This window comes from Amphiprion ocellaris, chromosome 1 (genome assembly GCF_022539595.1).
Source record: "Amphiprion ocellaris isolate individual 3 ecotype Okinawa chromosome 1, ASM2253959v1, whole genome shotgun sequence".
Taxonomy (NCBI): Eukaryota; Metazoa; Chordata; class Actinopteri; family Pomacentridae; genus Amphiprion; species Amphiprion ocellaris.
The window spans coordinates 8,184,711-8,212,258 of NC_072766.1; the positions used below are offsets into that span (position 1 = coordinate 8,184,711).

The 27,548-nt window shown below is 39.5% G+C and overlaps 1 protein-coding gene across 2 annotated transcripts in view; it reads right to left on the reverse strand.

Moving 5' to 3' along the window:
- Positions 1-1,129: 1,129 nt before the first annotated feature.
- The window catches only part of galns (galactosamine (N-acetyl)-6-sulfatase), a 29,604-nt gene continuing 3,185 nt past the window's right edge, over positions 1,130-27,548 (reverse strand). The window contains exons 6-15 of one of the 2 annotated variants that reach the window (XM_023298793.3): positions 27,336-27,402; positions 25,617-25,744; positions 25,387-25,526; positions 25,142-25,245; positions 21,725-21,867; positions 21,084-21,186; positions 16,682-16,803; positions 12,704-12,821; positions 9,744-11,380; positions 8,331-8,834 (exon numbers count right to left, since the gene is read on the reverse strand). In XM_023298793.3, the coding sequence (XP_023154561.2) occupies positions 11,294-11,380; positions 12,704-12,821; positions 16,682-16,803; positions 21,084-21,186; positions 21,725-21,867; positions 25,142-25,245; positions 25,387-25,526; positions 25,617-25,744; positions 27,336-27,402 (1,012 nt within the window). In that variant the 3' untranslated portion in view covers positions 8,331-8,834; positions 9,744-11,293. Of the gene's footprint in view, positions 3,928-8,330; positions 8,835-9,743; positions 11,381-12,703; positions 12,822-16,681; positions 16,804-21,083; positions 21,187-21,724; positions 21,868-25,141; positions 25,246-25,386; positions 25,527-25,616; positions 25,745-27,335; positions 27,403-27,548 lie in introns of those variants that run through there. The other variant, XM_055011701.1, reaches the window with a different exon arrangement.

Here is a 27,548-nt window from a genome sequence, read left to right on the forward strand (position 1 = left end):
TATGTCTATTTTGTAAGATTTCCTTCTGATTGCATAAACTGCTCAACATGTTTCCTGTTTCAGTGAATTCGTAACTCACAACGAGAGGCCAAAAGAAGAAAGTCAGCCTCTTGTTGAGTCTGAGCAGGTAGAACAACAGAAGAAAAGAAGTGATCATAAACTCCAACAGTGTGGCTGCAGTGTACTTTGGTACGGATCCTACAGTGAAGCACACGAATGCCACGAGCAGAGTCCCCTAAAAAAGAAAAAGAGACAGAAAAATAGTTACGGCAGTAATAGTAAGTATAAACTCTAAAATCTTGAATAAAACAGAACTGAATTATGCTGTGACCCTTTTTACCAAGCTTTCAGCAGTCAGCACTCACTTATTACATTCCCTCATGGAACATGTTGCCCACTTCAGTTTATGTAGCGAATGGGGTTATTTTGAGAAAGAGGAACTGACTTCACTAATCTTTCCATGTCACATTTTTCAGGCAAACTGCTGCTCTCGCTTTAAAATGTTGCTGTTAATGCGGATCCCTGCTATCAACAAACTGGTTCTGGTGACATTGTACACTAAACCAAACTTGTGATGACATTCCACTGCCTCATGCGCTGTTTCCGTTCCTCTCTTCAGTGTTTACCGGACATGGGCAGCACATCTCAGCCGTTTCAGGACACGTCAGCAGTAAAATGTCAAATGTTCAAAGACAGGATGATATGCAAATATCTCACCATCTCTGCTAACTTCACAATTCCCCTCCTGGATTTGAGAAAAGCACTGTCCACATCCACGATTCTTCTTTCATTCTCTTGATTCTCTGACATGCTTGTGCGATTTTGTTTGCAAAAGACAGCTCACTCGCTCCTGCTTCCTCAAACAATCAATTTCCTTTTAGCTGTATAGGAAATGACTGTTAGTAAGAATATACGCAACATTTTCACACCGGCAGCTACTTTGCACTTCTATTTTCAAAACACATACAGAAAAAAAAAGCTCTGTCTCCAACTGAAAAACATACACAGAATTCTGGACGTCTTTTTTCTGTAAGACATCTGATGCAGACATAATGTTTCCTGTTTTATCGCACCAAGATAAATAAATAAACTGCTGCAATGTCACTAAATTTTGAGCAAGAACAAGAAATTATTGGAGATTTCAGTTTTTACTGTTGAATTCATAGTGAAATTACATCAGGTATTTTTAGCCACGAGGACTACAGAAACTTGTTATTTAAATATATTTTCACATTTCCTTTTTCTTGCTGCACAGTGGCATGCTGGTTTGCACTTTCGCCTTGCAGCTACAAGATCCCCAGTTCATGTCCTGGCCTTCCCTGGAGTTTGCATGTTCTCCCGGTGCTTGTGTGGGTTTTCTCCAGGTATGCCGGCTTCCTCCCACAGTCCAAAAAACATGCTGAGGCTAACTGATGATTCTAAATTGCAGGTAGGTGTGAATGTGAGTGTGATTGTTTGTCTGTATATGTAGCCCTGTGACAGACTGGCGACCTGTCCAGGATGTCCCCTGCCTCGCCCCAAGTCAGCTGGGATAGACTCCAGCCCCCTGCGACCCTAATGAGAATTAAGCAGTGTATAAATGATGGATGGATTTCCTTTTTTCTACTACAATATTACTGAATTTATTTTTCCATTTCCTAGTTCTGCTGCAATATTACTGACTTAACTTATAACACTTCGAAAAAAAAAACTGTCATCACTGAACATGGCAATAGTCTATGTTATTAAAATGATGTTTTGTTTTTCCTTAGCAACTACACCAGCAATGTTCCCTGTAATTTTTCCTGAGTCTGAGCAAACACACAAACTCCCTGAGCGTCCCTTGGACCACTGTGAGCAACATCAGACGTGTGCACTGTGGTCACACCAGCATCACATCCATTCAAGTTACATGGTTCATTAAAAGAATCAAATTACAGCATTTACATTTCTGTTAAAACACTTTGTCAACAGGAGCCAGTTGAAGGCTGCAGTGATTTTAGTGACACTACAATGTATAAGAGTGAAGTTATTGAATATTTGTCTCTCTTTACTGTTGCAGCGGTTTTGCAAATTGCAGACGGACCCTGTTCACTCCATAGACACCAATGTTATTCCTGTAGCTTGAAAGACAGCTACTTTTGATAAAACTGGGCTTGTAGCACATTGTCTGCCTTGCAACAATGGGAAAGAGGCACCGTTTATGTTTTGACAACCTATATCTAATGAGTTACTGATGCTGGAAGTCTGAATCTGTGAATATCTTTCCAACTTTACCGAACTTGGGGCCACTACCACCTAAGGAGTGATATATTTAATTTTGAAAAAAGCATTTAGCCATACTTAAAGCTTTAAGTACTTTATTAACATGCAGCTAAAAATTTTGTATTGTTTTATTATCACAGGTTCTGTCTGAAAAGAGGTGGCATCATTTTAAACAGTGAAATCAAACTAACAAAATGTAATGACCAACCAGTGAGTAATACTGGATTCTGCAAAAACATGAACAACTTTTTTTAAAATCTAAATCTTATTTTAACACAGTTAATGGATTAACTTATTTTTGTGTGTATGCATGTATTTATTGATTTATTTAGTACTGTTAACATATCAGAGTTCTGAGTGAATGTTTCTTAAGATAGGCAAAGGCCATTTATTGATTACATATAGGCTGTTAAATGTTTATTAAAAACTGAAAAGCATTAAAAAAAAACAACTTAGGCATTTATTGAGTCACTAAAATACTGTAGAGTACAGACCACATCAGCATGATTATAAGCATCCTCTGGTAAATTAACAACCAGATACTGATGTCTCTCACCATATGGACTTCAGGAGATGACTGGGGGATGATAAACTGTGACCTACTGGTTGGGTTCTCTCTGTTCTCATGTTTCTTACATGTTTGTCCCCTGACAGCCGGGTCCTAATGTTTTTTGAGCAACACACCATACTATGATGTTTTTACAATGATGGTTCTACTATGAAACCAGTTTGACATGTTCAGGTGTTCTTTGTGTGAAAACTCAGAGATTTCAGGGATCAGAAGGTGGTTTTCAACTTTCTTTGTTAACTTTCTGCTTCAACTTTAAATTAAATTTCCTTCACTAAGCCAGCCCTCTGGACTTCCAGTAAGCTGTGTTCCTATTGGCTGTCCAGGTGGCTGTGTTCCTATTGGCTGTCCAGGTGACAGCTAGGTGTTATCAGGAACACCTGAGCAGCTCAGTGTCTTCCTGCTTTATTTAGCTGCAGACAAACATTTCCTCTGCTTCTCTTCACCACAGAACCGGGTTTGACTCCATTGCTTTAGTTTGCTCTTTAGGCGTTGGCTTGCAGCTTCCAGCAGTAAAATCATCTTTAATGTGTTTCTTGGTGTGTTTTAGGGCTTTGTACTGGATAGTTGTCTTGGTAAATGAGGTTCTTTAGCCACAGTCAGCACATGGTGCTAATGTGTGCAGTGATTAGTGGATTTGATGCAGCTGAGTTGTGTCTTTATCTTGGCTGTAGTGAGTCTTCAGAGGTTTTTGGTCAGACACATTCTGTATTCTTGCTTGAGAACCAACGTTGGTTGTCCAGAAGGTAAGAGTTCCTGTCCTGATTCTCTGTTCTCAGAGGTTCTCTGGTAGGCTGCAGGAGACTTAAGCATTTGGGTTGTACTAGTTTGGTTTTTGTATGGTTTCATTTGGACGACTATCCTGAGGCTCCTCCATGTGGTTTAGTGAGGTTTTCTGCAACAGTTCTACATAGCAACCTGCAGCAGAAGAGACTTTGAGAGTTTTTAGGAAGTTCTGGAGACCAGACTTTAGAGCAGCAGAAACATTTGTCAGCAGTTTGAGCAGGAGAAGGTGATCTTCAGAGTAGAAATGAGACGGAAACCTTCTTGACCCATGTGGTGAGGTCCTGTATGAAGAGTTTGAGCAGGTTGTGAAGAGTCTGTAGTTCTTTGGTCTGAAAGCACAAGAAGAGTCGACTCATTAAAGGAGAAAACAGGAGATATTGTTGGTTGTTCTGTCGCTCTGCAGTTTCCTTAGACTGAATATCAAGTTTATATTTTAAATGATTTCCCATGTGAGCCCAAGAAGACTTCAATAAACTCCCTCCATCCCCTGGACACAACATATTTTATTACTGTTAAATCTTTTTTTTTTTTTTTTTTTTTTAATGTTTTTGAGTTTTAATCATAGTCTTAGCATAATTTTTTTCTCTTTGCTTGTTTAATTTTGTCATCTGGGTAAAAGGTGCTAAACAAATAAAGTTGAATTGATAAACTAAATAATTGACTAACTCATGATTGTGACAACAGAAGTATTTTCATTGTGATTTAAGGGTTTATTTCATTTTTAAGGTTGGGGTTAAAATCTTGACAGAAAAAGAAGATTAAAGAAATAAACTACATAACAAAAAGCAATTAAATCAAAGGAAAAAAATTTAATACAATAAAACCTTTAAAAAGTTTTATTATTAAAAAGATTTAAGAAATTTAAGACGTAATTTTCTCATTAAACATTTAATTTTTTCATTAAATGTTTTGTATGTTTAAAGGTTTAATAATCTAATTAAATGTTTTGCATTTTTTAAAATGTTTAATATTCTTCTTGTTTAATTGTATTTTTTAAATGTTTAATTATCGAAAATACTTTATCTGTAATTCAATATTTTGTCTGTTTAATAGAGTTAAACATTAAATACAATTAAATGATATTAAACAGACAAAATATTGAATTAGATAATTCAACAAGATACATGTCATTATGAAATTAAACAAAATTTTAAAAATACAAATATTACAAATTACAGATAAAGTATTTTCGATAAACATTTAAAAAATACAATTAAACAAGAAGAATATTAAACATTTTAAAAAATGCAAAACATTTAATTAGATTATTAAACCTTTAAAAAGACAAAACATTTAATTAAAAAATTAACTGTTTAATTAGAAAATTACATCTTAAAGACAATAAAACTTCAAATAGGAATTAAACAGAAAATACAATGAAGCATTTAAAAAGAAAATTAAACATTTAAAGGTGGTAAAACATTTAAAAAGAAAAACCTTAAAGATTTAATCGAAACATTAAATATTGGGAAAGAAAAAAAAACTCAAACAAGCCGATAAAACATTTGAAAAAACAATTAAACATTAAAAACACAAAACATTTGGAAATCAAATCAGACATTAGAAAAGAATAAAAGGTGAGAAAAGAGAAAAACTAAACATTTAAGAAGAATCAAACTAAAGACAAAACATTTGAAAAGACACCAGTCACACTTTAGAAGATCAAATTAAACAGAAGAGACAATAAAATGATCAAAAAGAGCAAAAACAGATAAAGGCCTTAAAGTGTTTTCTAGTCTGAAACGAAAACATCAAGTTGTTTCTTCAAATATTTCCTCTTTCTATGTTCTTGGTTTGATTGTGGATAGATTTACTAAGAACTCATTTCAGAAAACTGCTTTCCAGATAAAGTCTACAAGTAGTTGAAGGCATTTATCAAACTAATGTTACCTTCTGATCTCCACGAACTTTACTGTTCAGTGAAGACAATCAAAGTTTGTTGAGGATTTCTAAAAACCCCACAGGTGAAGGTCTGAGAAGAACTCAGATGGATGGTCTAAATGTGAAATCAAGACTCATGGTCACGAGTTTTCAGGCTTCTGTTAACCAGAAAGTTCAAACTAACAGAGAAGTACTGAGAAACTTTTAAGATTTCAGTCCTCAGACTGTGGAAAGGTTCAAACTAACAGAGAACTACTCAGGAACTGAGAAGATATCAGTCCTTGGGCTGTCTGAAAGTTAAATCTAACAGAGAACTACTGTGGGACTTAGAAAATTTCAGCCATCAGACTGTGTGAAAGCTCAGGTCCTGAGGACTCGGGAGGTCTGGAGGCTTGGAAAGTCTTGGAACTGAGGGTTCCACCCTCCAGCACAAAGGCTGAAGTCCAACCTCCTGAGAAAAACGGTCGAGTCACGACTCAAGTTTAAAAAAAACTTGAAAATGGCAAAAAATAGATGATAAATGCGCAAAAAAAAGAAGAATTAGTATCTGAGCGAGTAGCTCAGGGGATAAGAAGAGTGACTACTGACTGGAAGGTCGCAGGTTCAAGACCCGCCAGAGGCCTTTTTCTTTCTTTGTCTTTGTCAGGATTTTCAAAAACTTTAAGAAGTGTCTGGTCTTGAACCAGCGACCTGCAGCTCCATAGGCAAATCCTTAACTCACTGAGCTACAGATCAGATAAAAAGAAATAAATTCGTCGTCCCTTTGACATCGTAGTTCCTGAAGTGACCACATAGGCGGAGCCAAGGCGGAGTCTAGGTGGAGTCAGGGCGGAGAGTAGGCGGGGAGGTGGGTGGCGGCCTCCCCCCTCTACTCCCCCACCTCCCCCCACCACCCACCACACCTTCCCCCACCCGACGAGTTCTTCGAGTCTCCACGAGTTCTTCGAGTCTCCATGGGTTTTCCCGAGTTTCTGGAGTTTCCACCAGGTCGGAGGCAGAACAAGTTGTCATGAAGAAGTGTTGAAGTCGGCCAGGATGGACTGACTTTTTACAGTGACTAGAAGGAAGACGACTAGAAGAGCAGGTCTTTAAACATCATCCATAAAATCCATGGAGTCGGCTCCAGAGAAATGAAAGAAGGTCAACTTTTATCAACCTCCATCCAGATGTTCAACTTGATATCTTTACTTTGAGATTTTTAGCACCACAAACCTTTAGTATCACACTTTATTATCATTTATTAGGACTTTAATGGAATCCGCCAGCAGATTTAGTTTTTGTTGACAAACTTTATTCTTGTCATCGTGGGACTGCAGTATTTAAAACTGTTCCTTCTATTTGACCTCATGTTTATTAGTTTTAGTGGAGAAAGTTATTTTAGTTGTCGATTAGTCTCTTAAAAACCAAGTAATAAATTGGATTAGTCAAGAGGTTTAAATTTCTTACTTTGTCATACTTTAAATATGACAAAAAATATAAAAATAAAGTGTCTTGAGACAATTTGACCTGTATTTGGCATTATGTAAATAAAATTGAATTCAAACTGTATCTTGTAATGTTGGAGTAATTCAGCCATATATGTTGGAAAACACATTTTCTTTGTCCATTAATCTGTTGATTGTTTTCTCCAGTAATTCATTTCTTGTTTTGGTTTATAAAATGTCAAACCCAAATAAATTCAGTTTACCGTCATAAAAACCAAAAAGATTTACATTCATGATGCAGGAATCAGGCAGTTTTTCACTTTTTATCTTAGTTTAGTCAGAAAGATAGTTGATAATGTGTGAATTGTTGCAGCTTGTGAGCCGTAGAAGGTTTTAATCTTTGGGGCCGAGTGTCAGAAAACATTTAGAAACCAACATCAACAAAGATTTGAACATCATTAAAGGGAAATCCAACTTTTGCATGACAATGTCTAATTAAAGGACCTTTATTTCCAACGTAAATGTGTGATATTCATCCTCTGGAGCTTTCTCTTCACATCGTCTTCCACCTGAACTGGTTTGGTCGGGAGCATGTGCAACAAACATTTGAAAAACTGCACTTTAACATCAATGAATGACACTGAAGTTTAATCTCTACATAAATGAGACTGAGTCTGAATGTGCTGCTCTGTCATTAACTCCTAAGTTTAGGGAAAGTTAAAACAAAAGAGTTCAGATAAGACTTGAGAATGAGCTTATTTTGAACGAACATCTCAGACTTTCTGAGCTTCAGCACCTCTAGCAAGATAATTTAACAACAAGCAACTCAAGAGATCCAGAAGTTGGAGAGAGTTAGCTTTAGCTGAGCCAAAGAACATGTGGGACGCTAACCTAGCAAACATTTCAGACTTTCCTCTGTGAATTCTGAGAAATAATTTACTAGTTAATGACAGAGCTACACATCTTAACTCAGTCTCATGAAAACAGACTCTAATTCAGTGTCATCCATCCACATTAAAGTGCAGTTACCCAAAGTGTTTGTTGCATGAGCTCCAACAAAACCTGTCCAGGTAGAAGGCCACTTTGACAAACAGGAAGTGGAAGATTCCAAGCAGATTTATAGAAGGGGGAACCAGACTGTACTAAGTGTCGTCGAGTAAAGAGGGGTGTTTTTTGGGTTTTTAAGGCTGATAATGATTATTAGTCAGACATTTGGAGTAGATATTCATTTGCAGTAAATGAAAGTATTTAAAATCTTGGAGTTAAACTTAGAAGAACACAAACTCTAACAGAAAACTTTGTTGATATGTTTTTGTTTTGTTTACAGATTTTGAGTTAAAGGAGTTTTATTCATGACGTATAACCAATCAAATCACTCCAGAAGACAGAGCGACCACAGTTAGATAAAGGTTCAGAGCCAAAGTAGCACCATTTTTAAATGTATTTATTACCGTAAATCAGTAAAAAATAAAATACTGATAATCAGTAAATCAGTCAGCCCACAATTACTACAATTCTACAATGTATGTCTCTTTCCTTTGACTTGTTATTTGTACAATATACGATGTATATGATGGTGTTTTTTCATAGCAAAGGCTATACTATGATGTTTTCTAAGAGACATACGATGCTACTCTGCTTGTTCTGGCTCTGGGCCGCTGCACTCCTCCTCTGTTGTTTTCTGGATTGTACTCAGCTGCATGCCTTCGTCCACCCGGCCTCCGTTGACTCGTCCCGCCTGCCGTCTCTGGAGCTGAAGCTGGATTGGAACAGACCAAAGTACAGTCCAATCACGATGCCAGCTGCCTCTCAAAAGGCTCCTTCATCTGGCAGGTGGCGGCACTTCTTCTGAGGGGAAGCTGAGCTGGCCTGGCAGAACTTTGGAGATGTGTTCCAGTGGTTGGTGGATGTGTGGGGAGATAGAGCGGGACCTTTGAATTGTTCACAAAGGAAAACAGGGAACCCATTGGTAGTTTTAGTTTAGGGTGCTACTGCGGTGTGTTTTTGGGTTTTAAGAGGTGAACAGGAAACGTTTTTTTTCGTATTGATTATCTTTTACTTTGTTTCTGGTTGGAATGCCCATCAATGTCAACATGAAGTTCACTTTTAGTTCTGTTTATTTATTTTTATTTTACTAACACCAATTTGTTTTTAACCCCCTCATGTTGTTGTTGTAAACTTACTCTTTCAAATACTCATCTAACCCTCTGAAAACCAGCGTTTGGACTGTTTTTGTGTTGCTCCTCACCTACTGACAGCTGTGGACTAAAGGCTATACTGTGACGTTTTTAGAGCAACATGCTATACTGTGATGTTTGTTGGGCGACACGCTATACTATAGGCTTTTTTAATTGACATATTACTGTGACTTTTTTTGTTTTTTTTAGCAACATATAAGAATTCGAACAGTTTTAAAAGTTACTATACTTTTGCAATGAAATTATTATTCTATGGCATTTTTTAGATGACATATTATACTCTGATGTTTTCTTGAATTACATATTCTTTTGACAATATACTGCACTATGACATTTTTTGAACTACATATCATACGTGACAATTTTAGGCAATATCCTATCATTTTGTGCTTTTTGAACCACATAATAATCTATGTTTTGTTTATTTTTCTTGCCAACATGCTGTACTATGAACTACAGGCCATACTATGTTATTCTTGAGTAAAGCATACTATACTTTGACATTTTCTGAACTACATCCTATACTATGGCGTTATACACAGAGTGCTTTGGTTACATGTTGATTTATAATCTAGATTTTTTTCTGTTTTGTTTTTTGACGGGATTACCACAGACCTGACTGTGAACACCGTTGACACCCACCTCAGGGAGACGCTGCCTAAGATCTCAAGGCTGCTTGGTCGTGGTCTTTCTGGCACGTACTCTTCCAAGATGAGCCGGGAACTTTAACACTGATGGAATGACACCAGGTCTAAGCCGACAAACTTCCACCTCCTCCTCAACTCATAGTCTCTGGGAAACCTACATGGAGTAAGAAAAGTAGACAGAGAAGTAATTAAGTCTGTACACAACATATTAAAAAGAAATCATGCTAATAAATTAAGTACAAAGAAAAGAATTTGCCAATATACTGGAGACCAGAGCTATTTAATTTGATAAGTATAACCTTGTTTAGTAACATTTCAATTATTTGAGAGCAGTCCTAAAGAACTGCCTGTAATCCCAATCATAAAATGGGTTTGGAGGAAGAACATAGATGGTAATCTGGATATACATGAGTTAGGCTTTATAACTACTATTGGTAGTATTGGTGGTAGTAATAGCAATGTGACTACTCACTACTGCTGCTGATACTGGCACTGCTACTACAACTTGTAATACTATTACAAATGCTGATACTACTTCTACGACTCTAACAGCTGTTTATACTACTACTGCTGCTTGTACTTTTAGTATTACTACTACTGCTTGTACAACTATACTACAGCTACTATTAATCGTCTGGTATTTGGTTGTCAAGCTGCTAGCTCGCCTTAGTGTTTTGCTAGTGGCTAACTAGTTAGCTCTCATAGACTGGAAGCTCTCAACAAGATTTCATAATGAAAAAAGAGCCAAAAACTATTCTTACCTATGAAAAGTCATTCCAAGTTTCCTTGTCTCAATCGTACGACGTAGTGTGTAACTGTATGCAGCACAGTGAGACGGCATACTTGTTTCCGTTTTCACGCCGTCTACATCAACGGAATGCACTGAAACTTTTCCCCCACTAGCTTAGCCTCGCAGTAGCACGCAGCTCAAAGGGGCGTGTCCTATCTACTCATTCATATCTATGACAACAACGATGGCTGCACATAAGGACGCCTGACGTTGATTAGCTGCGTAAATACCATTATATACAGTCTATGGTAAATATGTATGTGAATCGCATCATTGGCTGCAGCAGCCAGTCACCGGTCACTCACTGACTCACATTGAAAAATAGCACAGAATGAACTGTTACGTGTTTATTTTATTTACAATCTAGTTTGGATTTTTTTTGTGTGTGTGTGCGCAGCGCAGATTTTCTGTGCGCAGCGCAGATTTTCTGTGCGCGGAGACCGTGTCAGCAATGCGCAATTGCGCACGCGCGCAGCTTAGAGGGAACAGTGTACACCAGTACAGGCAGAACTTGTATTCACATACTAAAACACATAGCTGTAAAATCTATTTGCATAATTTAATGCTAATGTTGTTATACCAGCATAATTCCCTTGGTTTCATTGCAGCATTGTCTTCAACACTGAGCATAAAAACTCTTTCAAAAATTTTAAAAGTACACCCGTATGAATAATACGTTGGTTTGTGTTTCTTGTAAGGCACATCTTCAGGTTTTGCTTCCTTATCTTGGCTCGTCTGGCTCAGCACTTTTGCCCTCAGTGTGGCCAGTCGCACTTCCAGGGTTCAGACTTGGGCGCTTTCAGACACTTTCCTAACTTCTCACAGCCAGCCGGGGCCCAGTTCTGCAAAATCATTATGGTAAGTACAAGAATATAAAGTTATTCAAGATATTATGTAAGATGTATGACTATTTTGTAAGAGTTTAGCTGTTTGTTGCTGGGGCAAAGCACCGGATTTTATTTGTTTCCTGTCTGATATATATGATAATGGCCATTAAAAATGCACAGTTTCCTGTCTTGTGTTGTTCATATTATTTATGTCTCATTTTTACTCGTGTTTTGCTTTGGCTGAGCATTAACCTGTATCCTGTGTCATTAAGATCCATCATGCAAAAGATTTATGGCCAAATAAGGCTTATTATATGAGAACAATAATTCAGAGGTGCATGTTTGAGATTTTTTTTTCTGAATATATATATGGTGCCATGCAATTTTAAAGCTTTATTACCATTTCATGTAATTTTCCGACCTTTATCAGAATTTCTTTGTAAAAACATTCACTGAGTATACTATAGACTATGTTTCACAATCTGCACTGTTTTCAGTATGAACGTAAGCTGGGGAAATCTTTAAAACACCCAATATTAAAGTTCTGGCTCTGAAAATTAGATGATTAAAAAAAGAATTCAGAATGTTACAGTCACACACAATCACAAGACAATAACATATCATATCCAAGAATTTGCCTTTTTTCAGAATGAATATGTGAAAACTTCAGAAAATGTATCGCTCAATAAACAAACAAAAAAATCATTTTAGTTTGACACAATAAAACATGAAATTTCGGGATGATTGATTGAAACGCTCCTTAAGATTGTGTTAATTTTGATCACCACAAGGGGGCAGTGCTGCAACACAAATAAATGAAGAGGTATGATGTTCATACGCATTGGAGACAAAGCCACAACTCACCGTGGCCGTTTTAAATAATCCTGAATCAGATTTCTTTACTAAAACAATGATATGCAGTGAAGGAGAAAATGCTCAGTTAGAGGTGATGACGCCATCAAATATTATATACATTGTGAATCAAGTTAGTAAACAAATAATAAAAGTTAAATCTGGTACAGAGGAAACCTAATAGTCTTCGCTTTTCTCTATATATTCAGAGATTTTTACTAACTTTCATGTCTTGTTGAAAGGCTACATCAATGTCCCTTAAGTATTCCTTTATCTAACATAAAAATAGAGAGATATGCAGAATATTTGACTTACTTACATTTATTAGTCATATTTTGAGGGACAGAAACACATAGTATCGTCTGTGAAAACTGTTAAGTACAACAAAGTGTACTTGCTCAGTATAAGTGATTCATTTTATAATATAATGAAAGAAGTTAAACATGAAAATGGAAGAGATAAGTATTTTTGCTATGTGAATCTTACCATCACTGCCATGTCACACATATTGAGCTGGGGGATACCAGGCACCATAGTCTTCTTATGCTGCTCCACGACTGGAGAGATCATGCTCAGAACATTCTGGTACTCCTTAGTCAAAACACTGCAAACACAAAATACTCATAATCAGAAGGGTATTATCTGCTGATTGCTTCTTTATTAGCTGATTCATAAAATGCCAAAAAGCCATAGTGGAAAACACGTCCAAGATATTTTCCTAAAACCCCATCGTTAGAAGTCCAAAACTCAAAGATTTTTAATTTCCAAGCACACAGACAATACAACAAATCCTCATATTTGAAATATCTGCTGAATATATGTAATTTTTTTGATCACCAATCAGAATTTAAAGCATTTAATAATGAGTTTTAAACGGATCACACACACTCCAACAGACTTCTGGACCCACATTAATGCAGATAGGCAAGGCAAAGTTGCTTTATCATTTATGTCTTTGGACCTTGTGTTTGTTAAGTTGCTTTACTACAACTCTAAAAGCCTAACACACAAACACACACCGATGAACACAATCCCCAGTCTTTTGTTGTCAAGGAGTGTTGCAGTCAATACCTTCCCTGTATCTAGTGATAAAACACCACTGTGGCTGACAAGCTTAACTCATTATATCAGTGTGAGGGACATGCTGTAGCTTTCAAGAACAAAAACAGAAATATAAACGGATGAACACACACACGCTGTCCACTCGGGCACCCGTTGGGAAAGCACACTCAGCAGGATGAACTGCGTAACCCCCATCACATCCCCTGTCTCTCAATTACTGCTGTTGGACACCAGTGAGGCCGGGTACCTCTGTGCATTATTATATTCAGAGTGTAAAACACAGGGGCCCTGAAGGCTTTCAAAGGAACGCTGCTCTCAATAGGACCTGTAGGGTTAATGGGCTGTGTGTGTGTATTTGTGTGTGTGTTGGGGGAGTGGGCGTCTGGTGGCGTGACACAAGGATAGACAAATATCAGCAGTGCAATTACACCCCTGATACACTCGCCGGCAGCACCTGTGCCAGCCTTCCATCCTCCCTCCACTGCAAACCCAACTCTCTGATTGGCCCCTGGGGAACATGTGCATGTGTGTGAGGTGAAGTGTCAATTAGAGTAATAACCCCGGGCCCTGTCCAGCTCACACCTACCCTCCCTCTTAGATCTCCCACAGGGAAGCAAGGCTTCCTCCATCAGCCAGCACCTGCTCCTTTCCTTGATACTCACTCTTTACTTTCCCCTGCAATTACTTGACTGGTAGTGTGCTGACTGCAATTAGTCTCTCTCCTCGTGTCACACATTTGTCATAAGCTAACTATCTATGCATTGTGACACTAACCGATAGGAGGAAAATCTGCATTACTCTCGTTGGTTAAAAATCAGACATTCAGATTAAATTGCTTCGGCTATCTAAAATCGCAAATTCTGCTTTTGCCTGATCACGATCAGCACGAGGGATTTTTCATTCCCCTCCTATCGGTGCCCGCTACTGATTGTTGCGATTCATTTTGTGATAAGTGATGAAGCAGCTTAATAGAAGTAAATGTAAGGGAGATTTATCAGACTGCTAAAAGTATTCAATTTCCTCCATACAAGTGTGCAAGCGGAGCATGCCACGTACCGAGAAAGTTGCGCGAGACACAAACTTTTCTGTTGTTTTGTCTATGCACCGAAAATTTTACAATGCAGACCTCTAAATCAAAAACTAATAATATCATTTGTTTATGCCCCCTCTGCAAACAAATAATGAAAAGCCCACAGTCAGCACAGCTCATTATCATGATTATAACCCTTAGCTTACTAGTGTAGAGGCAAAATCTGGAATAATAAGCAGGCTGTATGCAAATGGAGTCTTTTGATTTATAATGTATGGCACCCAAGGGGGATGGGGGCATTGCTCAGGTGTGTCACCACTCTGATTACTGATTCATAATACTATTGCTGGAACACACACACACACACACATACACACAAACAACCACACAGTAGCAGAAGGTGGGGGAATTGAGGAGACAATCAAATACATCTGTCCTGCCTACCCCTCCCTCCCACCACCTTCTCCCCCCCGGTGGAAATTGAGCACTTCAGTGAGGACTATTGATTGGGGACACAAGAGCTTGGTGGCAGGCAGCAGATGAGGCCAGACTGTGCAGGGCTGCCTGCAGTGTTGGGGCTGGGACTACACTATGCATAACCAGGGGGCTCTGGGGAACAGGAGCTGAGGTAGGTGATGAGAAAGTAGGATGTGTTAATCTCAGGGCATTAGGTCACAGAGACCGGGAGGGGTGAGATGGAAGGTAGGGAACATTTGGACAAATCTGGAGCTCCAACCTCACTGAGACCTAGTTTGGGTTTTATGGTGGACAGAAGGACCACCAACACAAGCATCATCATTGTTTAGCTCCACTGTCCCAGCTAGGCCTCTGTTTGCAGCAGCTAGCAACTAAAACAAAAATCACAAAAATTCCATCCTAAGTTGAATAATTATATCATATTCCGCTGCTGCTAACCGTGCACGACTGGGGATTTTGTATGTGTGTGCTCGTTGCTATATCACAGCCTGCGACAGTAGTGAAGGTATGTGTGCAGACAGGCCCTACATCATCTTAAGTGGCTCTTTAGGTGCTGACAGAGATTAACGATGGCCAGGCAGCCAGTCCAGCTGGGGGACCTAAGAGCACATGGACAAAACACACACATTCACACACACACACACACACACACACACACACACACACACACACACACACACACACATATATACATTTAACTAGGATGGAGGAGAACGGTCCCAGTGGATGCAGAGGGACAGCAGCTGAAGTGGTGAGGAGTGAGCTGAGATGCATAACAGTAAGTGGAGAGAGAAGGTAGGGAAACATAGGACAAAAGTTTGGAGAATTATTAGTGCACATAAGAATGGATCGAAGAAGAACGGCGCATGAATGATGCAGAGGTCACGTAGCTGGATGTAGAGAGGGTGACCTTGGAGATGAGCACGCTGACCTCTCTCTGCAGAAGTAAACACAAAGCGTGCAGTTTGGTATATGTGTGTATGTGTGTACAAGTCTAGCACTTAGCACAACACATGGCTGCATATTGATTGGTTTTCTGCGTTTTTTTTTTTTTTTTTTATATATTCTTCCAAGTGAATAGCAAGGCTAAAAGGTGGGCAAATGAAAAACAACATTAATGTTTTATCGTCCAATCTCAGCTCAACAACTGAAAGGAGAGGAAGCAAAGGAGCAAAGGAGGAGATGAGGCTGAAGGAATATATGAGAGGCAGAGCTGCAGCAGGCAGAAATGAAAAGGTCAGTCGAGGGGGTTTTATGCCAGGAGGGAGCCAAAGTACACAAGAAGAATATTCCCTCATCAAAGCGCTTTGAGATTATCTTAATGTATTAGTCATGGTGTCAGGTTGTACCATTTTTGCTTTTACTAAAAGATTATGTTTATTATCTGCATTGACAGTACACAGTAAAAGACGATTGCTCATCTTTGGATCCCCATTTAGTAATAGTTTTAGCTCAACCTTGGCTGTTTGTGTCCTCTGGCGTCACTCTCCTCTCAGCGATTCTTAACTCTCCTTGGGCCTCCGGCACAGACACACAAAACTCCATTAAACAGCACTCGCTCTAAATTTAGACCTGAACAATTTATCTTGCAATTTTAACCTGCAGCGGGACACCGCGGGGTTGAGGGCCAGATAGTGATCTTTAAGGAGCTGTTTGCAATCACAAAGAGAAGGGTGTAATCAGGCATGCTCCGGCTGAGTGGATCAATCCACCGCCTTCGTTTTCGTGCCACTGAATCTGCATCGATCTTACACACATTCTGTACTACAGGCTTGCCATTCTCACTCCTTTTCTCTTCTTTTCACAACATTTCTCCTCTTGTTCTGGGTTGATTCCCCTCTCCTCCCTGTCTCTCTCTGGGAAATCAGCAGATTTGAAGTTTCCATACAGCTGACCTGATTGGGAACTTTTCTCCAGGATCCTGGCCTAGGTGGAAAATGATTGGCTGCTGTGTGTGCTCCTTCTGTTCATGGGTTGTCACATCCGGTACCTCTTGACCTGGACAAAAGTTTATACCCTGGAAAAGAAGACACACAAAACAATGATTTTAAATTAGAACAAATGATACATGCTCCTTAGACACATCTAATCCAGTGACCACTAAGGGAACTTCATCCTAGTTACATTTGCCTTGTTTGCACAATGAAGAGTGTAAGGTCACTGTATTTGCACACTGACAACATGGCTACCTTAAAATGAGTCTGAAAGCAACATCTATAAATTATTCGAAAAAGTTTGAAATAAATGAAAAAAATGATGAGCAGAAATAGATCAACCCCGTTTTTCTTCTTTCCATGTTTCTGAATTATCTGATGTGATTTTACTTGCCTGCTGCAGCGTCTCTTCCTAAAACAAAGATCAGTAATCAGCCAGAAACCTGTGGCAGTTCCAGGTCACTGCCTTCCATACGTACGCTGCTATAAAGGTAATCTACAACAGGAAAGAGCACAACTGGCCTGTTTTGGCTACAAAACTTTCATACATTAAATATGAAGGTCAGCCTTCCTCCACAGAGCAACCTAACACAGTAATTGAGGTCAGTCCCACAGGTAAGCAACAAAAGCATATCTGCTTTTATTCTTGATGCACTAGATAATAATGAAAATGAAAAATATAATAATCATAATCCTCTTGTTTTTGCCATGATGCGTGTACAGTTTTGTCATTCTTTTAGATGTCTTAGCTGAAATACATGTAAACAAAGATTCCTCTGTGTTTTATCATGTACAGTTAAAAAAAAAAAAACTGCACTGAACTCTGCTGTAGAGATCTGAGTGTTTAGATTTAGGCTTCCAGCCACCTGCTACCCTGAGCTGAATGCCTAATCTCATTGTTGTATGGTCTATATGCATATTGTCTTCCAATCTGTTGTGTTGTTTATGCAGCTACTGTTGGTGCATCATGAAGGGGTTTCAAGTCGTGAGCAAAACAGAGACTTTTTGCTGCCTCCTCTTCATCTCTTCACGCCTTCACTCCTGCTCCCTGACTCCATTCTCAGGAGGCTGGCAGTGATCGCAGCCTGATTGAGTCAGACTCAATCCTCCAGAACCCCCTGGAGATCTGCCCCCTCCTTCAACACACACACACACACACACAAACACATTTTTTTTGATGAGCACAACTAATATTGAAAAAAGCATTCATCTGTAAGGCACTGTTGCTGCCCCCCTCTGAGATCGCTCAACAGAGCACCTCAAAATACATATAGAGAAGAGAGAGAGTGAGGACAGATACTCCCAGCCGTGCAGAGCATCCACTGATCCAGACTTGTCCTGTCTTTTGAAGCCAACAGCTTAGAAATGCAGAAAAGAATGAGAAAAAAAAAAACCTCATCCCAGAGGAGCAGCAAGAAAGGCCTGCTGTGTCTATCTCTCTGACTCTATCTCTTGTACCCGAGATATTACAGCAAGAGCTGCATATCTCACATGACATTAATGCTATGGATACAACGAGGCTGCTTTCAAACTGGAGCAGAACAGTCGTTATTACAAGATAAGGTGCAGGAGCATCCAGGGGTGGCTGGATGTATTTTGGAAAAGGAAGAGGAAAATCTATGGTTTGGATGGACATTGTTACTGATCTTATAGCTCAATTCATTGTTTAAATATATTTTCTTTTTCAACTGACATGACAACATTTGACATAAAATAATTTAAACAACCTGGTAAATTATGAAAAACGAATAAATATTTCACAAATTTGCATTTTTAAAAAAAAAAATGAATACACATTTAAAATGCACAACTTTCTTTTTTCCTTCCTTCAATCACAGTTAATTATCGCACAACCACTAAAATTTATCCCTCAATATCTGCTTTAGAAAGTAGGTAAATTAACTCAATTTCAACAAAGTAGTCATATAAGAGGGTAGAAATTCTCAAAGTGACATTAAGCAACAAAGTTTTTAGATTACACCTGAGTAAGTTGCCTATTAGACCAAGACCGTATTCATGCAGTTCTCTCCAATTTTAGACCCATTTCTAAACTTCCATTTATATCCAAAGTCTTGGAGAGAGCTGTTTTTAATCAACTGCAAACATTTTAAGATGATTTTAGTATTATTGAAAAGTTTCAATCTGATTTTAAGCCCCATCACAGTACTGAAACGGCCCTTTTGAGAGTTTTTAATGATCTTCTCTTAACTGTTGATTCCTAAACAATTCGTAAAGTCTCAGCTTGTGATCGTAGGCATATACGCTTTAAAGTCCAAGTGGCAACATCCATGAAAATTAAAGCCAATGCAGAATTAGTACAGAATATTCTCAATCACATTTCCTCAAATGGCGACTTGAAGCTAGTTCCAAAAGAGTCAATCAATCAAAAAAAGAATCAATTAATACAATAGAAATGTTCTTTTTTAGCCAAAAAAAATTCAAAACAGAAGGTCAAACATCCAAGGGAGTAACAACAACCAAAACACATGCTTGAGTGGAGGAGGAATCTAAAGTACAGTTTGCCAATAATATCTTTGTACTTTCCTTATGTAGGATTTTGAATGCATTTCTTTCGTCTACATTGTTTTCTTGGTAATTTGGCAAAAGGAAAGGCTGCAACTACATCTTCTATCAATGTAGTCTATTTGCTGAAAGCTAACTACAAGATCTTTATTATGCAGCATTCTGCTAGAGGCAAGACGTTTTGCCATGAAGTGATTGAACTACCTGTTTTTTCAAGCCAAAATGGGTGTGTTAATGTCGCAAGTTCCTATTTAATATAGTACAGCAGCTACAGTCTATTTCTTGTCGATTTCTGCAACAGATTTAGTGCCAAGAAATAAGCATTCACAGTAGGACTAACAGGTGTCTCGTTAGCACGTTCTTTTTCAGTTTTCATTCATCACCCTGTGAAGTATTCAACAAGGTTAAAAAAGCTATCACTGATGTCACAGAGCTCCCGCTGTAGCATAGGTTACTCAGCAATCCAGATACAAAGGAGCACACAGTCACGACAAACTATATTTCACAATATTAACATCACTACACAGCCTCCAGAGAGTTTGATGAGAGTCATTTAAGCCTGTGAAATTTCTCATTTTCCTCTTGGCTGAGCTGCGTGAACACAGCCAGGACAGAGCAATACGTCTCCCAGCTATTAACCTGTAATTTCATTCTTCTTCACAGACACTCATCTTCCCTTGTTTATTTTTCACCAAGGGCCAAGAAAGCCAAATTATATTTCAGTGTATTACCGGGACTGAGGACTACGCAGAAAAATGTGAGCTTTATTTCAGTGAAGAGGGGATTTTATTGCATGTTTCTATTATAAGACAAGTTCATCTTTATTCTATATGGGGGTTTAAGGGGCAACATCACTGTATGAGTAGGACTGATCATTAATCCAGCGTATTCCTATCAAAGAAAGCAAAACATGAACCTTAAAACATGTTTTAAATCCTAAAGCTGATTTACAAGACATGTGATTCAAAATCTGGCTATGAGTGCAGAAATACTTTGTTTACTTTTTTGTGTTTATGAAATATAAGACAAACCATTTAAGTATTCAATAATATTAACACAAACTAGATTGGGGTTTTAACTTTTCCTTGTAGGATCGCTCAGTGAAACACGCATAAGCGGACATGCACATCTGTATGGAGAACCAAACATGTATGTGCATGTTTTCGCTCATCCTTTCTCCCAGGTACACACAAACACCGATCGATAGGCAACTCACAGGCAATCAGACGCTATTATTTGTGAAGTTCCACTTCAGTTCACATGAGTTGATAAAGGAGGCTACTATTGATTCAGCGGCCCTGAAGGAGAGGGCAATTTAAGCGACCGATGGGGCATAAAACAAACTGGATCACAGGAAAAGCATGGAGGGAGGACAGGAGGACATGTTTTCATGGATGGAGGAGAGAAAGAGCGACAGGGAAAAAGCAGCATACTTTCCTGCTTCTCAGGTGTCAGATTTCACATTTCTCCTCATATATTTAATCCGCACTGAGCTGATGTAATTACGGCCGAGCTCTATGATGCCAAAAGAACAAGCAGGGAATGACGATATGTAAATGGAGGGGAAAATTTCCACTGGAGTTTGAACAAACAAGTCAACTGGTTGATGAATGATGTAAGTTCGCTGATGTGGGGGCTCTTCATTAATATTCATTACACTCTGATGTACACAGCAGTCAACTGATGAGCCATTTTCAAGATAACACCAACAACAGCCAAAGTGTGTGAGTGTGCGAGTACGATTAGGGGAGACAAAGAGGGGAGGATGTGGCAGTGCAAGTCAAAAAAAACTGAGGATGATGGGATGGAAGAGATTTTCAGTATTAAAAGGCAGCCTTACATTTTTTAACTCCTCCCATGAGTTGGTCCAGGTCCAGTAGTGGGCCTTGTATTGCCCAAGCCTCACAGCCATCAGCTCATTCCCTCGATAATAGAAGATTGGCCTGTTGGAGGTGAGAAGAGGAAGAAATAACACTCCCAGATGAGTTTACAACAAACTGAACACTTAAATAAGATCTTTTCTAACGGCATGCTTGCACTTAAAGTCCAGTCTCACTTTTTTCTGTCCATTCTTGCATTTATTTTCATCATTCAGTAAAGAAACTTGATCTTTTTAACTCCATAAAACTGATTTAAATCACTAGACTAAGGTTGGTGTGAATTGGTGTGAATGCCATTATTTTTGCAGGGATTCGGTCATAAATCAAAGAATGTGACAAAACATAAATTTCAAAATGATAAAGGCTATCCTGATGGAGACATGAATGAGTGCACAAAGTTTTAATAATTAAATTGTGAACCTAATCACACAGCTAAAAGAAAAGTCAGGGAATTGCTAAAGTCATTCGGATACATCACCTGAAACCATGAACAATGCTGCCCTCTTTCATGACACATAAACATGCACATTTATGCGCAAAATTAAGGATATTTTGGTTCCAAATTAAAAGTCCCAAACACCACAAATCTCTGTGCACTAACCTGTTTTGGAGTGTGTGGGGGCGGTCGAGCAACACTGGTGTCAAGTCCAGACCGTCCAGGATTCGATCATCAGGAGGGTTGATGCCGGCCAGAGCCAGACTGGTGGTGAACAGGTCCATAACATTGGCCAGCTGGAAATTCACCTGTATAAAGGTAAGGAAATGAAGAAAACACATCCACTAGTAAAAGAGGCCTTTTCATATATCCTGAACAGAAAAAAGTGCATTTGAAGAGAAGAACACCCATCACAGTCTCCCCATCTTACAAAAGTATCCTTACTCTCGAGGACCCCACACTTCTTCCACTGAATAAGTCTTTCATCTTGTAGTTCATCCCTACCACACATTCTTACATTTACAACTTGACGATTTAACTCCTTGAAATCAAGACCAAACTGCGGTAACTCACGATAGGATGCTTGCATGTGTGGTTCTGTGGACGCAAGCAGGAGAAGGGGTGCATGTCTTCAGCCTCCCCTCTAATCTCTGCATGCAGGTTTATTATTAAAACTCCAAAATGTCTCACTTTCTAATTGAGTTTTCTTTGGGGGGGGAAGAAAAGGAAAAAGGAGGAGCGGGGAGAAAAAAAAGAGGAAGTAGGGAGAGGACAAGGCCCGGGCAGGCAGGCGGCTAAAGCTGGAGCGAGCTGGTGTTTTATCTCCTTCTCCCAGTCCCAGTGAAAAGCTTTATTTTATTTATAAACTTTGAACTATTTTCAGATAAAATGCCATTTTTTCGCTGTCATCCTTGATCTTCCGTTCCATTCTCTCCTGAGCGAGCCTTAGAGGGAGACGGCACGCTCACAATCAGATAGCGCTATCAGGCCTCTGCAGCTGCACCGCCATGTGCCGCTGTGCTCCTATCGGCAGCCAGCACACACACAGACACACACACAGACACACACACAAGCTCCTAAGCAGTGAAATGAATTCCCTTTTCTTCTGTATCCACAGAACTAGCCATAGAAAAGGCTCTGCAATGCATTCTATGATCTATCTGCACATCCAGACACTCTTTCTCTCTCACAAACACTAACAGATTGAGCCCTTTACTTCATTTTTCATTTTTTTAAAGCCCCCCCAAACACAGACACACACAGACCATTAAAGAAGACAGGACAAAAGGACAGAGAAGAACGCTGACATTTAGTTGGTAATAACCTGCATGACCAAAAACCAAAAGTTTAAAACTCAGACTGGTCTGATAGAGGAATTTATCGCACGACTTGCCATCTTTTAGTTCCTCCCTTGATTAGCTCTGCCCTGTTCTGCAGTCTATACTGAACTTTTTTCCCTTTATCGCCCCTTTGTTCGTTCCTTTTCTTGTCTGACTCATCACTCTCTATTAATGTCACATTCTCTTTGCCTCTCTTTCTCTCATTTCTGTCTGGTTGTGAGCGGCGGTGTTGTTGGCAATCTGAGGAGGCAATGTTTCTATCCCTGTCTCTGCCACTCTGCCCGTGTGTCTGCTGCCTGATAACCCAACAAAAGGGATTGTAATGCTCAACAATGTTGTGGGCTTGACAGCCCACCCACCTCCCCATCTTTGTTCCTACAGCCACAACCCCTCATCATCCCGGCCACTCGCCTCCCCTCAGGCACTCGGAGAATGCTGAATCTGCATGTGCTTCACACCAGCCGTGCTCCTTCATTCCACTACACCTCCTTCCACCCTCCTAAATATGACTTAATGACTAATCAACAACAATTCCCCAAACACTCACATAAGTCAGTGAAATCGTTATGATTCATCATTCACATGCATCCACAAATAAAAGGCTTTTTGTCTGTTTAACACATTGAAATACACACTGAAGTGGGCTTTTTATCCACATTTCCACACCCCCTTATCTCCACATCCTAACACTGTAAAGATCCATCTGTGTTCAGTCAGTGAAATAAACCTTCTGAAATCCCCTTTTAACAAATGCGTGTATTTTTGCTGCAAGAGCTTATAGACTTTTCAATGCACAGATCAACAGAGATTTCAGAAGACTACAAACTAAGGGAGGGGGGTATGCTGTGTCTGATCAGTCCTCCCTCCTAAACAACAACAAAGTGATAAATCTAGACTTGTAGAGTACAGTGGTTCCAACAAATCAGTTTAATCATCACGGCTTCAGAGAGCATCAAAAAGAATCTATAGAACCATATTCTCAAAGGGTCTGCAAATACAAGCACACACACAGGTGTGTTTTGTGGTGTTTTGCATTGGTAGTCATAAAATCTGCATTGTCTGAAAGGTATCTCTCCTAGAAACAACTAGTCATACACACAAAGCCATTCAAATATTGTATATGTAGGCATGTGGGCTCAAACTAAATTACACAGACTTGTTCTGATCCCCTGCGGACGCACAGACCGACACACTGGTCAATTATAACATGGCACAGGTGCAGCAAAGCCCGGCGAACACAGCAACGTTCCTGGCAGCGTGGCAGTGCCTGCGTCTTTAGCGCCGTTCTTCTTTTTCTCTTTTCTACACCAGCCACCTCTTTTACTTCTTCCTTGCTTCCTTCCCTGCAACCCCCCTCCACCACCCCTCCCGTTCCTTTATCCTGAGCGCCTGGCATATTCAGATACTGAAGTCCTCATTACGGCTCAATCCAACCTCAGCAAACACACAAACAGATTAGCCGCTTAAGACGCTCCCAATCCCCCTCTCCCTCGCTACTCTGCTGTGCTATCAGGCCCCAGCACAACCCTGTGAGATGAGCCAGGGGCAAGGCTTACTGCAGACTGCAGCCTCCGCTTGCTCCTCCACAAAATCCCTCTGCGTCACAGCCCCGTGTCACAGCTGCCCCTAATACAATTAAAAGTCATTTGCAGAACGCACAGGCTTAGGGGATCACGGTGTGGGTGGGGGGTTAAATTGGGGAACGGGAGTGAAAAAAGAGAGAGAGAGAGAGTTGGGGCATTAATTCCAGCCAAAAATATTTGAGGAAACAGTGGAAAAAGCGCCCACACGCTTTGTGGCCAAAATCACACAGTTTGTCGCTGCTGTTTCTGGAGTTCAATCGCTTGATAGAAGTTGAACATGGTCGAGATTAATTGGTTACTGTGCCAGCGGATCAGAGTGTGCGCATGTAAAGTGGTAAACGATACAGAAATTAAACAAAAAGCAACAATCATTCGAAAGGGAGGATTAGTGAAATAATTATTCCTTTACTCTCAACCTGATTCACAATGCTGTACACTGCCTGCAGCTTTTCACAAAACATTTCAGCTTCTCGTACAATTTGACGGCCAGAACATCAGCGAGCAAGAAAGCGTAGAATAAAATAAGACAGTCACTGGATTCCTGGTCTAAGACTAGTCTAGTCTCTAGAGAACATGTCAGGGATTTAGTGAATGATCATCTTGGATTTTTTGGGGAGGCTTTATCTGCTAAAAGCTTTAAATGCCTGAGGTGTTTTTACCGAGCCTTCTTTGATGTGTCCAGGCCACCAGGCGATGGCAGGCTCCCTCATGCCCCCCTCAAAAGTGGTCTGCTTCCCACAGAGGAACGGCCCATTGCTTCCACCTGAGGAATCAGAACCACAAGAACACTTTTATCCACATGTCACAACATAGACACATAAAAAAAACGGAAAAAGATTCAGACAAAAATGCATTAAATCAGTTTCACAAAGGTAAAAAACTGTGTGTATGCATGTAAATGTACCCCCTTTTGGGCCAGACACTAGAGCGGCTCCATTGTCTGAGGTGAAGAAAACAAAGGTGTTATTCTCAATGCCGAAAGTCCGCAGCCATGATAAGATCTGACCGACGCTGTAGTCCAGCTCCATCACCGCATCCCCATAACTACAAAACAAAGACAGTTACAGCTGACATGGTTCCCATTGAGAAACATAACCTTATGCATAAGACTTGGTAAGGTAGTATATAACGTACCGGCCTCGCTGACTCTTCCCTAAGAAGCGTTTGGAGGCATAGACAGGAGCGTGAGTGGCATCAGGTGCCCAGTAGAGGAAGAAAGGCCGCCGGTCTTTAGTCTGACGAAGTATGAAGTCAAGACCTTCCTGTAGAGGTGAGAGAAACTGTTACTACACTGTCAGTGCAGATGTCAAAAGACTTGCAGTTGTGGTCAAGATGCATGGAAGGAACAGTCTCTTTCCCGCTTTCATGTACAAAACACTCATTTAAACCATGTTTTAAGGCGGCAGTTTTGATATACCTGCCATAAACTCAGGCAATCAGTCGACAGATTTGCAGAAAATTCCTCTTTCATGAAGGTTGGTCATGTTTTTATGGCCACTTTCTGTTTGAACTGTTAAAGAGGGATGGTGATTCAATTTAAAATACTTCTGAAGTCTGTAGTTTGTGTTGCTAATGAACTATAACGTGATTCTGAGAGGAGTTTACAGCACTTACATCCAGAAATATTAGATACAAAGATACAAATTATAACCTTTATAAAGGCTGAATTCATCGCAAAGCTGCTGTAGGGGAATTGATTAGTTTTTTAGTAATTGTGAAAAAGATAATTGAAGTTTACCCACAATGTCAACATTCATACCAATTAATGAATACTTGGACAAACCTTACGTATGTAACAGTGTCAGTATTGATATATTTACACAAAGTTTGGTCTGCCTCCCAGTGATTGTGTGGAACCTTTGTTGGGGGCTCTTGTACCCCTACATGCACTTTTGGCCACCCCACGACATCCTAGAAATGTGTTTTTGTCGCCTTACCTCTCCCCTTTTGTTACGTGTTCAGAAAGAGAGGTAGGTGAGACTGTGCTGCTGTGATTTGTGTGTTCTAATGTTATGTAATTCCACTTATGAGTTCACTTTTCATTTCTGATATGTACATTGCTTGATTTCTGTAGCAGCCCAAGTTTATAAGATGGACGATTTTGTGTATTTTTTTTTTTTTTGTCTACTGTAAAGAATAAACAGAGATCGCCTCCAGCGAGATCTATGTGTTGGCTGAATTCACAACACACAGAGAAGCCACCGGTTACACATAGTTATGTGTCAATTATTTAAATGTCAACTTGGAAACAGTATTTTAAAGTTGTAACTTGTGACATCTGTTAACAAACACCTCACAGTTAGTACAAAATAAACAGTATATTACTTTTGCATCCTGATATATATGTATTTTTAATTTTGATTACTTTTGCATTTCTGCTGTTTAATCAATAAGCTAGAATTTCAAAGTTAAGCTTTTGTTTAATATTCCAAACACACTGTGAATCCTATCTAGTCTTCTACTAATAGAAGATTTAAAAAGCTGTGCTTGAACAGCCAACCCTCTTCTTGTGATGACATATTACACCTTTCAAGCGTGCGCTTTGTCTCTGCATGACGCTCTGGATAATCAGTGCGAGTGTGCGAAAAAGTCAATAATCCACTTCTGTCCAATAATGTTCAAAGGCCAAACTCGGGCTTTAATTGCATTTCTAATTTGTTATAGATGATTTATGTTTTTGTTCGTGCCTGTTTTGTTGAACTGAAGACGATTTTCCACTCTGGCTGGCATTATCATTGCATTCTATTCCATTACAAAAGAATCAGCGTAACTAAATGTGGTGTACCAGCTATAGTGTGCTCCACTGAAATCAGCTAAAACAACTTTACAAGCAAGAGATGAGCCATAACTTACCATCAAGTAGATCTGTGTGAGGTTTGATTCTCCTGTCTTTCTGTTAATCGTAAACTCCTCATAGTATCTGGAAAACAAGTGGATTGACACAATTCACTGTAACACCCTCACTGTAAGTTAGACATCATCCCTTTTGAATAACTGCTCAGGCCACAATAAGCCATTCTGTTTATTTAATTGCATGAAGTGATTGTTTTCCCGGTGATTTGACTG